Below are 15595 nucleotides of genomic sequence, written 5' to 3'. Positions count from 1 at the left end.
GAAGGGAGACAGTTGGATTGGTCAGGAAAAATAGCAGATCGTCTGCATAGGCCGCCACCTTGTTAGTTGAGGTATTAGTTTCTAGTCCCTTCACATCCGTGTTTGCACGTATATGGCGTAAAAGGGGTTCTAGTGTCAATATAAATATCAAGGGTGAGAGGGGGCAACCCTGTCTGGTGCCGTTGTGTATAGCAAATTCGTCTGAGAGAAGGCCATTTACTCGAACTCGGGCGGATGGGCATGAATATAGCGACATTATCCATCCCAGCATATGTGATCCAAGGCCCAGACGTGAGAGGGTTTCTTCCATAAAGGTCCAGTTAACTCTATCAAACGCTTTTTCCGCATCTGTAGATAAAAGAATAAGAGGTATATTGGAAATTTTGGCCTTGTGGATCAGATTGATGGCTCTAGTTGTGTTGTCTCGTGCCTCTCTACCTGCCATGAACCCTGCTTGGTCCGTATGTACGACTCCTCCAATCAGTGGAGCGAGACGATCCGCTAGAATTTTAGCAAACAATTTGATATCTGTATTGAGGAGGGATATGGGTCTGTAGCTGGCACATTGTGTAGGGTCTTTACCAGGTTTGGGGATCACCGCGATATGCGCCCTGAGGGCGTCAGGAGGGATGGGGGAGGAGGCCGAGTATGAATTAAAGGAGGCTAGAAAATGTGGGCCTAGGGACGTCAGAAACTTTTTATAATATTGAATTGTAAATCCGTCTGGGCCAGGTGCCTTTCCTGTTCTGGAGTGTTTTAAAGCGTATGAGAGTTCTTGTGTGGTAAGTGGTTCTTCCAGGCTAGTAATGTGATCTTCCGATAGGGCAGGTAGACCAGAATCCGCGATATATTTAGAAATTTTAGACCTGAATTCACTGGATGTCACAGACGGATTGGTAGAGTCAGTATTCTATAGGGCAGCGTAGAAATCCCGGAATGCGGAAGCTATGTCCAACGGCAAACGATGCCGTGTTTGTGAGGGGGATACTATGGAGGGTATGTAATTCTGGGTTTGTTGGGTCCGCAAGGCTCTAGCCAGAGACCTACTACTTTTGTTGCCATATTCGTAGTAATGACGTTTACATCTAGAAAGCGTAGCCTTGGCTCGAGCCATCAATAAGGTTCGCAGTTCCTCCCTTTTACGGTGGAGGGCAATCCTACACACCGGGTCATGGGAACGTTTATGTGAGATCTCAAGTACTTCAATTTCAGACAGCAAGCGGACCGTGGCCACCGCCCTTTCTTTTTTCCGACGTGCACCATGTTTAATAAATATACCCCTGATCACGCATTTATGCGCCTCCCAGATAATGTGAGGGTTAATGGTCTCTGTGGCATTAGTTGCGAAGTAGTCAGCTATATTACGTTGGATATCAGCAGTAACCACTGAATCCGAGAGAAGCGTTGGGTTCAGTTTCCACTGAGATTGGCGGTATAGAGGGGAATGTAGAGAGAGGGTCAAGGTGACTAATGCATGGTCTGAAAAGGAAATAGAGTCAATGTCGGCCGCGCGTATAGAATGTAGCGAGTGATGTTTGACGAAAAAAAGATCAATTCTGGAATATTTGTCGTGTACTGTGGAGTAAAAGGAAAAGTCCCTATCTGCTGGGTGTAGGAGACGCCATGTGTCCACTAATTGGTGTTCGTGAAATGATTTCATAATGCGGCGCAGATGTGCCCTCGAGAATGAAGAAGAACCTACGGGCGTGTCTAGTGCGGGATCCAACGCAACATTGAAATCCCCTCCCAGGACAATGGTACCCTCCCCAAACTCATCCAGGGCATTCAGAAAGCCAACAAGGGCTGTGCATTGACCAGAGTTGGGTAGGTAAAAAGAGGCAAAAGTGTATACTTGAGAGTCAATAACTCCTTTGATCAAGAGCATTCGTCCCACTTCATCACTGCGAGACCCCCTGAACTCCCAAGGAAGAGATCTAGAGATCAAAATGCTTGTCCCCCTGGATTTCGTGTCCGGAGAAAGACTATGATATGCATTGGGGAACCATGTGTTAGAGAGTTTAAAAGGTTTTTGCTGACATAGGTGCGTCTCTTGGAGGAACGCCACCTGTATATTTTTGCCTTTCAGCAAATTGAAAAGTATGGATCGTTTTCCAGGGCTGTGTAACCCCTTGACATTTAATGAGCCAATATTCAGGTCCGTTTGTGTATGCTGCGACATATCTGTCCTGGGCTGCGGTGGAGGGGGAGGGGAAAGCAAAGTAAAGGGCAAGGAGGAGGACAGATAAAGATAGGAGAGAAAGAGAATAAGACGATACACAAGAAAGAGGCCCGCAGGCCGACTCCTATACGGTGTAAAAACCTGTAAAGGAAGGTTGTTAAATTTGTGGGGACCTGGAAAACCACGGGGGGGGGGGGGGGGGAGCCCCGCACCGCATACATAATCAAACAGTAAACCATTTCTTCCATCGCCTACCAATGGGGAGGCGACGGAGGCACAATCAATGATAGAACCGACGTTTGTCTCTCAGCTACTGCTAGCCAAGGGGGGTTAACCCAAAACCTGTGTTAATAGCCATGACCTCTGATGAACAACCTATAGCGACGCCACACCCTTCTATTTAAGTATACAAGGCTGCTATAACCGACTATCAACCAGAAATTCTACCTCTTAGCTGCTAAGAGGATTTGAAATTTAACACGCAACTGATGTATGCCCGGCAAACATCGCATTTTAAAATTATCAGAGATACCGACTAACAGAATCATATGGAACTCCCCATATCCCGCATCGCAAACCTTTGTCTAATATATATAACCAGCAAAAGGGTGTGGGTGGGGGAGGTACCAGTAGGCTAAATGCCTCCAGCGCTGTAGGTGATAGCTCATCCTCTAAACAACTTCGGACCCACACACCTCATGTGGCGGTCTAGAATTGACTTTTAAACTAATACGGTATAAGCAGCACGTATTTCCTGAGGGCTAAGTGAAGGCCCCTTGCGGCCATTCTATCTATACACGAAACCTGAGTATCCTATGAAAAAACTGGGCAAAAGAGCCCTGCTAGATAACCATCAAAACATTATGTGAGCAAAATAACATTTGACGACCTTAAGTCCCTTGAGCAGCAATGCTGCCGGCGGCCTAGCAAAACATTGACAAATAAAAGGATATTAGCAGGAAAGTCCTCTTTAAGCCTCAGGCGGGACCCGGCGGGAGAGGTCGATTAACGGCAAATGTGGTGCACCCGGGATGGATCTGCTTCGTATGGGCTGGTTAGTCCTGTTGAGGCGACGACGTTGAGGTTGTTCAATTCTGTCCAGGGCTAGCCAATCCGGGACTGGGAACGGCTCGATCTGAAGAAATCGAAATAGACCCTCAAGATCCGAGGAGTGGCGCAGGAGATAGAAGCCAGAGTTGTTCTTCACGACAACATGAAACGGGTGTCCCCATCTATAAGTGGCGCCTGCGGACTTGATTTTTTCAAGCAGAGGATGTAGGAGCCGTCTCATATAGAGTGTCCGTGGGGAGACATCAGGGTATATAGTAACCGTACTTCCTTCAACTGAGACCGGTCCATGTGACCATGCCCCCCGGATAATTGCATCTTTGTCGGTATAATAGTGAAGGCGACATAACACGTCGCGAGGAGAGGACAAATCGAGCGGGCCTGGGCGCGAAACTCTGTGAATTCGATCTAGGAGAAAAGTCGCTTCTGATGGTCGGTTAGTGAGCTTGTTGAATATAATAGATACTCTAGACACCAGCTCATCTCGTGGGCCGAGGTCTGCAAGGCCCTTCAGACGTACATTGTTTCTGCGTCCTCTGTTCTCCTGATCATCTAATTGAAGCGCCAAGGATTGTAAATGTGTTCTAGTATCCGTGGCAGCTTTTTCCAACGCAGTTACTCTAGAGTCAATGGCCGACACAGTATTCTCAGATGTAAGCGCCCTAGAGTCTAGTCTGACCACATCCTGACGCTGGTCAGCTATGTCTTGCTGATGTGCCTGCTCAACCCTGGACACCAAAGAGTCAAGATCCTGTCGTGTGGGGAGGGCTTGTATCAGCTCCCTCAGTAGTTGTAGGTCAGCATGTAAGCCCGATGGCCCAGCCTGAACTTCAGGGGCATATGTGTGTGGTATAATGGCGGGCAAATCTCTCACTGATGACATGTTGAGGGGAGAGACAAGGCTTACCGCATCCTGAGAGCTGCAGCAGGGAGGACTCGTATCAGCAGTCGTGGCCGCTTGTGCTGACTGCAACAGGGGAGCAGGAGGAGAAGGAGCCAGAGTGTCTGAGGCCGGATGTGGCGGCAATGCGTCCGCCATTGCTGCTCGTTTGTCCGCGGCCGATTGTGAGGAGGAAAGAAAGCGCTCCATGCTCTTGCAACGGCCAGAGGAGCGAGGTAAGGACCGGGAAGTTCCAGGACAGGTTCCCCTTCGTTTTCCTGGCATCGCCTGCCGGTTTTTCCCCGGGAAAGATGGCTGGTATTCAGCTGCTAGTGCGGAGCTCCCCCAAAACGCGTGCTCACGGCTCCATAGCTAAGCCACGCCCCACCCTCATTAATTTGATATATTAAGTTGTGAAGTTTTTTTCTTTTTCTGTGATATCACATCACTTCCCTTGTGTCAACAGGAAAGTGGGCGTTACTATTGCTTAAATTTTGGTTCTCTGTGAAAACCTGTATGTACCTGATGAAGAGGTCAGAAGACAGACGCGTACTACATGGAACATTTTTTTCTACTCATTTATGAGTGTATGACCCTTCGACTCTTTTAAATACATTGGTGGCGCCCATTGGTTCCTGCACGGTTTTCTTGTTGGTTTACCATTCTATAAAATAAACCATACTGAATAACTCTTTAGGACCGTGAAAAATGTTCTCGTATAGTTTTTTGCCCCACATTCTGGCAGTTGTTTTAATTTTTACGTTAAGGTGGATATATGTAGTCTTGTGATTTGCAAGATGAGTTTGTAATGCCGCAGGATTACCTCCAAGCCAGCACAGGGAGCCGTCCCCGATGTATGCAGCAGTCTGGAGGGAGCCGGCACCCAGAGGGGAGATGTAGTCATGTGCTGTGGGAGGCAGTTGGAGTTGAACCAGCAGTGGAGGACTACGTGCAAAGAGATTTTTCTCAACTGCCAGTGAACCAGGCCACAGGCACAGGGGAAAACGGGATTAGGAAATACACTAGCTTGTTCACGGCAGCTAAAATGTGCAGTGCAGATCTTGGATCAATAAGAATTCCAGAGAGGAGCACGTGAACGCCGGTGGCCATAGCGACACATGCGTTAAGACAACAGACAGTGAGCAGAGCCATTCACAGGGGAATTACCAATTGAAGAATAGTGCTCATTGTTGTGAGGGACATTGTGTAGCTTGCTGCCCTGGGAGACTGTGTGTGGGAGGAGAGCAACTCCCGCCCACACAGGCAGGCCGCTGAAGACGGGGTTATTCTCAAATCGTTACTACATGCTACATTCTGCTGTTCAAACTTATATAACCTTTTCCTGCAAGTTCCACAGTAAAGCTCCTTTAAAAATGAATCGGCATCGTCCAAATTCTTCTGCACGTGTTTTACACATTACAAGTTGTACTTTCTGGGCTGACTATCTTGGAATGCATATAATTTAGTGTATAACATTATTAATATTAGTTTTAGGTGAAATGTGAGAAAAAAATGCCAAGCCACCTATTGAGTATGCAAGAAAAAAAAAAGAATGACCAGACCCAAACAAGTTTTCCCCCTTGACAACCCTGAAGGCCTATGTTTGGCCCCAGGTTGTCCATTTCAAACCATCAACCTTGGCGATCATGATTGCAGGGCTGATGAAAAAATTGAGCCACCTCACTATTTTTATAAGTGCTTTGATAATTAAAGACTGTGGCATCTGAAGGGTTAAAGAGTCGGGATTGGTAATTTCTAAGATACTGGCAGGTACCTCGGGAGTGTAGCAGCCAATCACAGCTGTGCATTTACGTGTACATAAAATGCCTCAACCACCTGCACATTTGCTCGAAATTCACAAACAGGTTAAAGGACACCGGAAAAAAATTGAAGAAAAAAAAATCCACATTTTAATGCACACCATCACTAATGCCTTGCATTTATGCTGAGATTTGATTGATTGAAGTTACCGAAAGAAAGCCTGAGCTGAATTACTATTCTCTCTTCTGATAACAGAACATACAGATAAGGCTTCTTTCACAACTGCGCTAGGGCTCCGTTCCAACGTTACGTACGGAAATCAATACCGTAGTAGACTACGCTATTTATTCCGTCAAAACGACAGAACCCTTGCACAACGGAGACAAACGAAAACATTGGCACTGAAACGGTCACCATTGAAAACAATGGTGATTGAAACGGAAACCTATGGTTTCCGTTTGTGTATGTCAGGGCTCCGTTCCTAAACTAAGTTTTTCAGTTTTTACATCAGCCATAATTTTTTTCTTCGTCGTGGCTTTATGAGGCCTTGTTTTATGCGAGAGATAATTGCATTTATCTTTTTTCACAGTTTGGGGGGGGGGGGGGATATATTTTTATGGCGTGAATATACAAAAAGCGTAGTTTCGCAATTGCGAGAGCACCTATAAAAACTTCTATGGGGAGTCCGTGCTGCAATTGCGGACAAAAATAGGACATGTTCTATATTTTGCGGATCATTTCTACGGCACGGACGCACATTCATAAATGTACCGAAAAGCGTCCGTGACCAATAGAAATGAATGGATCCGCAGTTTGATCTGTAAATACGTGTCCTTAATTGCTGATGAAAACTAAGGTCATGTGGATGGGGCCTAAAGCTGGTCCTACACGAGATAGCTGTTGGCCTATGACCCTGTGCACTCTCTCTAATACAATAGTGTAAATATTTATGTCAATGGTAAAACAAAACACGTTGAATCCTTTAGTCAGGCTGCCCCAATATACATTAAATTTACAGTGAATTTAAACAAAATATATCTAATCTCTAGACAATCATTTTATTTACAATCTACCCCAAAATAAGCGCATGAATAATAGGAGCAAAAAAGATGGAGAGATATATATTTCAAGCCCTTATTTTTCTAAAAGAATTACCTGTGGAATCCTGCCAACTATATCAGGATATTTGGTAGTGTTGTTTTCTTGGTTCCTGCTGTAGACGTGTACTTCACCATTCTCCAGTATATGTATCTAGAAAAGGGAAATGTATACATGAATGCGTGTGTGTAATAAGTATAAATACACATATACAGTACCATGCAAAAGTTTTAGGCAGTTGTGGAAAAACACTGCAAAGTAAGAATGCTTTCAAACATAGAAGTGTTAGTTTATTTTTTTTATCAATTAACAAAATACAAAGTGAATGAACAGAAGAGACATTTAAAATCAAATCCATATTTGATGTGACCAACCTTTGACTTCAAAACAGCATACATTTTTCTAGGTACACTTGCACAAAATCATGGATTTTGTAGGATTAGAGACAGGTGTATTTATAACCAATTATACCAAACAGGTAATAATGATCATTTTCATACGTAGGTTGAAACATGGTCATTTACTGTAACAGAAACAGCTGCGTAGGAGGCTTAAACCTGGGTAAGGAATAGCCAAACTCTGCTACAAAGTGAGGTTGTGGAAGATCGTTTCATGTTACAGGTCCACCATGGCAAGACTGAGCATAGCAACAAGCAAAACACCCATCTTCTGTTCAGAGAAGTCTGGCCAGAAGTGGTCTTTATGAAAGAATCGCAGCCAAAATGCCATACATTCGATGTGGAAATACTGCCAAGTGGCTCAACTATGCACAATAGCATAGGAACTGGGCTGCAGAAAAATGGCAGCAGGTGCACTGGACTGGAGTCAAAATTTGAAATATTTTGCTGTAACAGAAGGCATTTTGTTCATCAAAGGGCTGGAGAGCTGTACAATAAGGTGTCTGCAAGAAACAGTGAAACATAGTGGAGGTTCTTTGCAAGTTTGGGGCTGTATTTCAGCAAATGGAGTTTGGGATTTGGTCAGGATTAATGGTGTCCGCAATGCGGAGATATACAGACAGATATTAACCATCATGCAATACCATCAGGGAGGAGTCCGATTGGCTCCAAACTTATTCTGCAGCAGGACAACGACCCCAAACATACAGCTAATGTCATTAAGAAATATATTCAACGTAAGGGTATGTTTACACGCTTAACAAAAAAAGTCTGAAAATACGGAGCGGTTTTCAATGGAAAAGACGTTTAAGCCACTTGCGATTTTTGGAGCGGTTTTTCTATTGTCTATGAAAAACGTCTCCAAAAATGGCTGAAGTGACATGCACTTTTTTCACGGCCGTTTTTTTTTACCCGGCCATTTTTCAAGACAGACGTGTAAAAAAAACGACCCGTCGGAACAGAACGCTGTATTTCCCACTGAAATCAATCAATGGGTTTGTAGGCGTTCTGCTTACGATTTTTAAGCCGTTTTTCGGGTCTTTTACAGACGGAAAAACGACCAAACATAGGTTGTGTTAACATATACATATTATATATATATATATACACACACACATATATATATATATATATATATATATATATTTTCTCTCTCTCTTTCGGTAGAATCTAATCTGGATATTGTGAAGTGTCTGTTTGAAAATATAGAACGTAATTTTTACCATTTTCTTGGGTTTATTATATTTCCCATCTTTATGATTAGACATGCAATCAATCTAATTAGATTATTACTCTCTACATTATATTGGCTATGTTGCCTTTTAGAGCTAGGCCCTGTTCTTGTTTGGGTCCATTACACTTTTTGTATGGTTTATTGTGTAGCAATCCCTGTTCACGAAGGTATAACAGAGGGGCGCAAGAACCTCGACTGAGTACCAGTTTTCATAGATGGATCCGGGTCTCTGAGTAGAAGTGTTGAACTACTGAAACCATTATGCGAACACCCTCTGTGAATAATAATATCACTTTTTGCATGTCGCTTCTTCGTTGGGAGTTCGCATTATTGTATTGGGATGATTGTCCCGTTTTGTTTTGAGACTGACACGATTGATCACCATATATACTCACTGTATGTTGTCCTTATACAATATTACAGAACTGATATGGGTAACTCTGATTACTTCTTCATAAGCATAGGTAAACACTCTTTCCTCGGTTGGTTACCAGGCAACGGTACACTTCCGCCTTGAGCGCGCAAGCATGTGCAATAAGATTTAGAGGACGCTGAGCTGTCAGACACTGCATGGATACGACATGAATGTTCACACCCTTCGATTTAGGTGCATATCCTGTATTCCCCACCTCTGTACACATTAGTGCACAATCAAAAATGCAACAATCAAGTTTAGAAGTGCTTGTTTTTAATGTTTATTTATATGGTTATCATTGCATCATGTTTACTGGCACGTAATATACTTGGCACTTGACTCAGCCATGATTACGAGCACGGCCAGTGCTTGAAACGCGTAGGCTTTCATCTATCTGCCATTACCACCACCTTGTCATTCCTCCTGGTGTCCTGTAAAGCTTTGTTTGCTTACACTTTAATAAAGTGTAAACTGAGTTTCCCCACTCATACCACGCATCGCTGGATCCTCTCTTTACAGTATATTACGTGGTAACAAAAGATTGTACGTATAACTTTATTGTGACATTATATATACACATGTACAATACCTTAATACACTTTTTAATTATCACTCATTATGTTAATGAGACTGTCATTTATATTGCACACATGTTGTGGTATCACTATGCTTGAAAAAGGTCCCATAGCAGGACATTGAGTGCTGTTCATTTGCAATATATATATATATATATATAAAAATATACACACACACACACACACACACACACACACACACACACACACACACATTGCTGTTGTGTTGGTTGAATAAACCACGTTTTTTGATCATTCCGGTGTGCTGTGGGATATCATATTATATAATATATATATATATATACACACACACACACACACACACACACACACACAATTTATTCAGTTATTTATGACATTAACACCATTCTAGTACAGCAAACAACGTGAAATGGTTCAAAAGTAAGTTAGAAAGCATAAAAATATGATTTTTTTTTACCTCAAAGCAACAATAGTCTAAATTTCTGATTTTAACCAAAGGGCTTTTTTTCAGAGAAGACATCAAGGAAAGCTACTCTGCAGCACAGAAAGCTAATTATGCTTTGAAATTGGATGCAAACTATTCCTACAGGGGTCTAAACTTTTTGAGATCACTTTCAAACCCTCCGATTCTATATAACCAGTGTTGGAACAGATTGAATTAGAACACCCTGTAGGGCAGTATTTGGAAAGTTTTGCTCTTCAGGACAGAGAACATTGCTATTATAATGGCAAGAAATGGGCAATTAACAAAAGGCAGACAATTATAACCCTTAGAAGTGTAGGTCTGTCCTACGGAGAAATTGCCAAGATAGTCAAAGTGACAGTCCGTACAGTTTCCTATACCATCAAAAGTGTTACGGCTGCGGTCGCGGACTGCTGCCGCTCGCCCTTGGCGAACGGTCGCAACTTCCTGGCCGCCTGTTGACGTCCTCCTCCCCGGAGACGCCGGCTGGCACAGCCTTCCCTTCCTGGGGTGTGCGCACGTGCTCGTCTCTGACATTAGAGGGCCAGCGCGCACTTCCTAAAAGTTCTCTACCCTACCCCAGTGCACCCTGGACTATAAAAAGGGCTCTGCTCTCCCACTCCTTGCCTGAGTGCGGTTTGTAATTTTCCCATGCTTGTATTGCAAATGGTCCCTTAGCGTTGCCCTGCTCCCATTGTTCCCTGCATCCTACCTCCTGTATCCCGTGCTGTTTCTCCTTCCTGAGCCTGCTTTGTATCGGAGTCGTGTGTTGGATTCGACAAGTGTGTGTCATCTGCCATCCCTGTGCCATGCAATACATCTGGCGCAACCTGCCACACCTATCTGTGCCGGAGACCTGCCACTGTCTGGACTATCTCAGGTAACCTTGCGCTACGCACCTCTGCATAAACGGAGTTGGCAAGCTGCCTCTTCGCTATCGCGGAGCGGCCTAGTGGGTCCACATACCCTAGATCGTGACAAAAAGGCACCAGGAAACTGGTAGAAAATCTGACAGGAAGAGGTCTGGCAGACCAAACGCCACTACAAAATCAGATGACAAGTTTTTGAGTCAACATTTTGCGTGATCGGCGCCTCACAGTACAAAATCTTCAAGCCCAGCTTAATGCAGCAAAAAATAAACAAGCTTCCATTTCAACTGTGAAGAGAAGTCTTCGATCTGCAAGTTTGACAGTTTGAGTATCAGTAAGAAAGCCACTGCTAAGATTGCAAATTAAAAAAAAACATGCCATGTGCACCAGAGGACTACTGAAGAGTGGAAGGTGGTCTTATGGACAGATGAATCACAATTTGACATCTTTGGTACATCAGGCAGGATTTTTGTACGTTGGCGAATATGTGAAAGGATGCTTCCTCAGTGTGTGTGACACCAACTGTCAAACATGGAAGAAGCGTGACGGTCTGGGGCTCTTTTGCTGGATCCAGAATTGGCAACTTGCACAGGGTTACTGGCACACTGGACAAAAATGGCTACCACAGCATTTTGATGTGCCATGCAATACACTCTGGTGTACGCCTAATTGGTCAGGGGTTCATATTACAGCAAGACAATGATCTTAAACATACTTCTAGGTTATGTCAGTACTACCCAAAAAGGCAAGCAGAAGCCAGTAGGCTTCAAAGAATGGAATAGCCTGCACAGTCTCCAGACTTAAACCCCATTGAGCTTGTTTGGAATAAACTGGACAGAAGCGTGAAAGTAAAGCAACCAATAAGTGCAACACATTTGTGTGAACTTCTGCAACAATGTTGGGAAGAAATTTATGAACAATATCTGAGTGCAATTGTAGAAAGAATGCCTTGATTGTGTAAAGCGGTTATATCAGCTAAAGGTGCCGATTATGAAAAAGTTAAAAAAAAATCTAGATTTAATTTGTTGAAGCAGAGTTAATCCATTATTTTTTTATTCATATTAACCTATTTCTTCTATGCTTTCATTTCAAAGTACATTTGAAACATTAACCTTTTCATGACCAAGGGTCATTGACGCCCGTGTGTCTAGGACAATTTTTCCATTTTTGATAGGCACTTCTTTAAACGACATCTTATACCGTTTTATATACTATATACAGTGGATATAAAAAGTCTACACATCCCTGTTAAAATGCCAGGTTTTTGTCATGTCAAAAATCAGTACAACATGAATAATTTCAGATTTCCCACCTCTAATGTGACCCATAATCTGTACAATTACATTGAAAAAAAACCTGAAATAATTTAGAGGGGAAAGATAAAAATAACAAAACTACAATGATGTGGTTGCATAAGTGTTAACACCCTCTAATAATTGGGGATGTGGTTGTGTTCAGAATTAGCCAATCAAATTTAAACTCAAGTTAAATAGTAGTCAGTACACAGCTGCCATTATTTAAAATGATTCTGAGTAACCCCATATAAAGTTTGGCTGTTCTATTAGGATTTTCCTGTCATTTTCTTTGTTGCATGTGACAAAGTCATGGTCCGTAAAGAGCTTACAACACATCAAAGGGATCTGATAGTTGAAAGGCATTAGTCAGGAGAAGGGTACCCAAGAATTTCCAAGACGTTAGATATACCATGGAACACAGTGAATACAGTCATCAAGAAGTGGATTACATTGGGCACAGCTGTGACAAGACAAAAATTGGTCCGGGAGGCTACTAAGAGGCCAACAGCAACATTAAAGGAGCTGCAGGACTTTCTGGCAAGTACTGGTTGTGTAGTCCATGTGACAACAATCTACCGTATTCTTCATATGTCTGGGCTGTGGGGTGGGGTGGCAAGACGGAAGCTTTTTCTAACAAAGAAAAACATCCAAGCCCGGCTATGTTTTGCAAAGACCTACACAAACTCTGCCAAAAGCATGTGGGAAAAAGTGTTATGGTCTAATGAGACCAAGGTTGAACTTTTTGGCTGTAGTTCCAAAAGCTATGTTTGGCGCAAAGCCAACACTGCACATCACCAGAAGATCACCACAACCATGGTGGAGGCAGCATTATTTGGGGCTGTTTTTCTGCAGCTGGAACTGGGGCTTTAGTTAAGGTGGAGGGAATTATGAACAATTCAAAATATCAGTCAATATTGGCACAAAACCTGAAGGCCTCTGCTAAAAAGCTGAAGATGAATTTCACCTTTCAGCACGACGACTCCTCAAAGCATACATCGAAATCAACAAAAGAATGGCTTCACCAGAAGATCAAAGTTTTGGCATGGCCCAGCCAGAGCCCAGACCTGAATCCCATTGAAAATCTGTGGGGTGACCTGAAGAGGACTGTACACAGGCGATGCTCTCGCAATCTGACAGATTTGGAGTACTTTTGCCAGGAAGAGTGGGCAACAATTGCCAAGTCAAGATGTGCCATGCTGATAGACTTCTATCCAAAAGGACTGAATGCTGTCAAAGTCAAACGGTAATTCGACAAAGTATCAATTTAAGGGTGTGCATATTTATGCAAGCACATTATTTTTTATCTTTATTTTTCCACCCAAAAAGATTTCAGTCTGTTTTTCAATACAATTGTACAGATTATAGGTAGAAAAAGCTCTGAAATGATTAATCTTGGACTGATTTTTTTGACATGACAAAAACCTGGCATTTTAAACAGGGGTGTGTAGACTTTTTCTATCATATATACACTATATTTTACTTACACACACACACACACACACACACACTACCGTTCAAAAGTTTGGGGTCACCCACACAATTTTGTGTTTTCCATGAAAACTCATATTTATCAAATGAGTAGCAAAATGACTAGAACATATAGTCAAGACATTGACAAGGTTAGAAATAATGATTTTTATTTGAAATAATTTTCTCCTTCAAACTTTCCTTTCGTCAAAGAATGCTCCATTTGCAGCAATTACAGCATTGCAGACCTTTGGCATTCTAGCGGTTAATTTGCTGAGGTAATCGGGAGAAATTTCATCCCATGCTTCTAGAAGCCCCTCCCACAAGTTGGATTGGCTTGATGGGCACTTCTTGCGTACCATACGGTCAAGCTGCTCCCACAACAGCTCTATGGGTTTGAGATCTGGTGACTGCGCTGGCCACTCCATTACAGATAGAATACCAGCTGCTTCTTCCCTATATAAATTTGCAGGTGTGCTTTGGGTCATTGTCCTGTCGTAGGATGAAATTGACTTCAATCAAGCGCTGTCCACAGGGTATGGCATGGCGTTGCAACACGGAGTGATAGCCTTCCTTCAAAATCCCTTTTACCTTGTACAAATCTTCCACTTTACCAGCACCAAAGCAACCCCAGACCATCACATTACCTCCACCATGCTTGACAGATGGCGTCAGGCACTCTTCCAGCATATTTTCAGTTGTTCTGCGTCTCACAAATGTTCTTCTGTGTGATCCAAACACCTCAAACTTCTGTCCATAACACTTTTTTCCAATCTTAATCTTTTCCTTTTATTAGCCAGTCTCAGATATGGCTTTTTCTTTGCCACTCTGCCCTGAAGGCCAACTTCCCGGAGTCGCCTCTTCACTGTAGACGTTGACACTGGCGTTTTGCGGGTACTATTTAATGAAGCTGCCAGTTGAGGACCTGTGAGGCGTCTATTTCTCAAATTAGAGACTCTAATGTACTTGTCTTGTTGCTCAGTTGTGCAGCGGGGCCTCCCACTTATCTTTCTACTCTGGTTAGAGCCTGTTTATGCTGTCCTCTGAAGGGAGTAGTAGTACATCGTTGTAGGAAATCTTCAGTTTCTTGGCAATTTCTCGCACGGAATAGCCTTTATTTCTAAGAACAAGAATAGACTGTCGAGTTTCACATGAAAGCTCTCTTTTTCTAGCCATTTGGAGAGTTTAATCAAACCCACAAATGTAATGCTACAGATTCTCAACTAGCTCAAAGGAAGGTCAGTTTTAGGCTGGGTCCACACGACCTATTTTCAGGCGTAAACGAGGCGTTTTACGCCTCGAATTACGCCTGAAAACACGGCTCCAATACGTCGGCAAACATCTGCCCATTCATTTGAATGGGTTTGCCGACGTACTGTGCCGACGACCTGTAATTTTACGCGTCGCTGTCAAAAGACGACGCGTAAAATAACAGCCTCGGCAAAGAAGTGCAGGACATTTTTGGGACGTATTTGGAGCCGTTTTTCATTGATTCCAATGAAGAACAGCTCCAAATTACGTCTGTAATTGACGCCTCGCAAAACGTAAGTACGAGCAATTCCGTCTGAAATGCAGGAGCTGTTTTCTCCTGAAAACAGCTCCGTAATTTCAGACGTAAATGCAGTTATCGTGTGCACATACCCTAATAGCGCCTCTAAACAGCAAAACTGTTTACAGCGGTGCTAACATAATTACACAAGGGTTTTCAAGTGTTTTCTAATCATCCATTAGCCTTCTAACACAGTTAGCAAACACAATGTACCATTAGAACACTGGAGTGATGGTTGCTGGAAATGGGCCTCTATACACCTATGTAGATATTGCATTAAAAACCAGACGTTTGCAGCTAGAATAGTCATTTACCACATTAGCAATGTATAGAGTGTATTTCTGATTAATTTAATGTTATCT

General features: G+C 43.0%; 1 protein-coding gene across 6 annotated transcripts in view; it reads right to left on the bottom strand.

The window, feature by feature from the left end:
* The window catches only part of LIG1 (DNA ligase 1), a 277726-nt gene that overhangs the window by 83769 nt on the left and 178362 nt on the right, over window positions 1–15595 (bottom strand). For all 6 annotated transcript variants that reach the window (XR_012850873.1, XM_075840007.1, XM_075840009.1 and 3 more), the window contains one exon: window positions 7044–7139. Coding sequence is in view for 5 of the 6 variants with exons in the window: in XM_075840007.1 (XP_075696122.1) it covers window positions 7044–7139 (96 nt within the window). In the remaining variant the exon portion in view is untranslated. The remainder of the gene's footprint in view (window positions 1–7043; window positions 7140–15595) is intronic.

This window comes from Rhinoderma darwinii, chromosome 10 (genome assembly GCF_050947455.1).
Source record: "Rhinoderma darwinii isolate aRhiDar2 chromosome 10, aRhiDar2.hap1, whole genome shotgun sequence".
Lineage (NCBI taxonomy): Eukaryota > Metazoa > Chordata > Amphibia > Anura > Rhinodermatidae > Rhinoderma > Rhinoderma darwinii.
The sequence above is the reverse complement of the archived record's forward strand: the minus strand, read 5'-3'. Positions and strand labels throughout refer to the sequence as shown.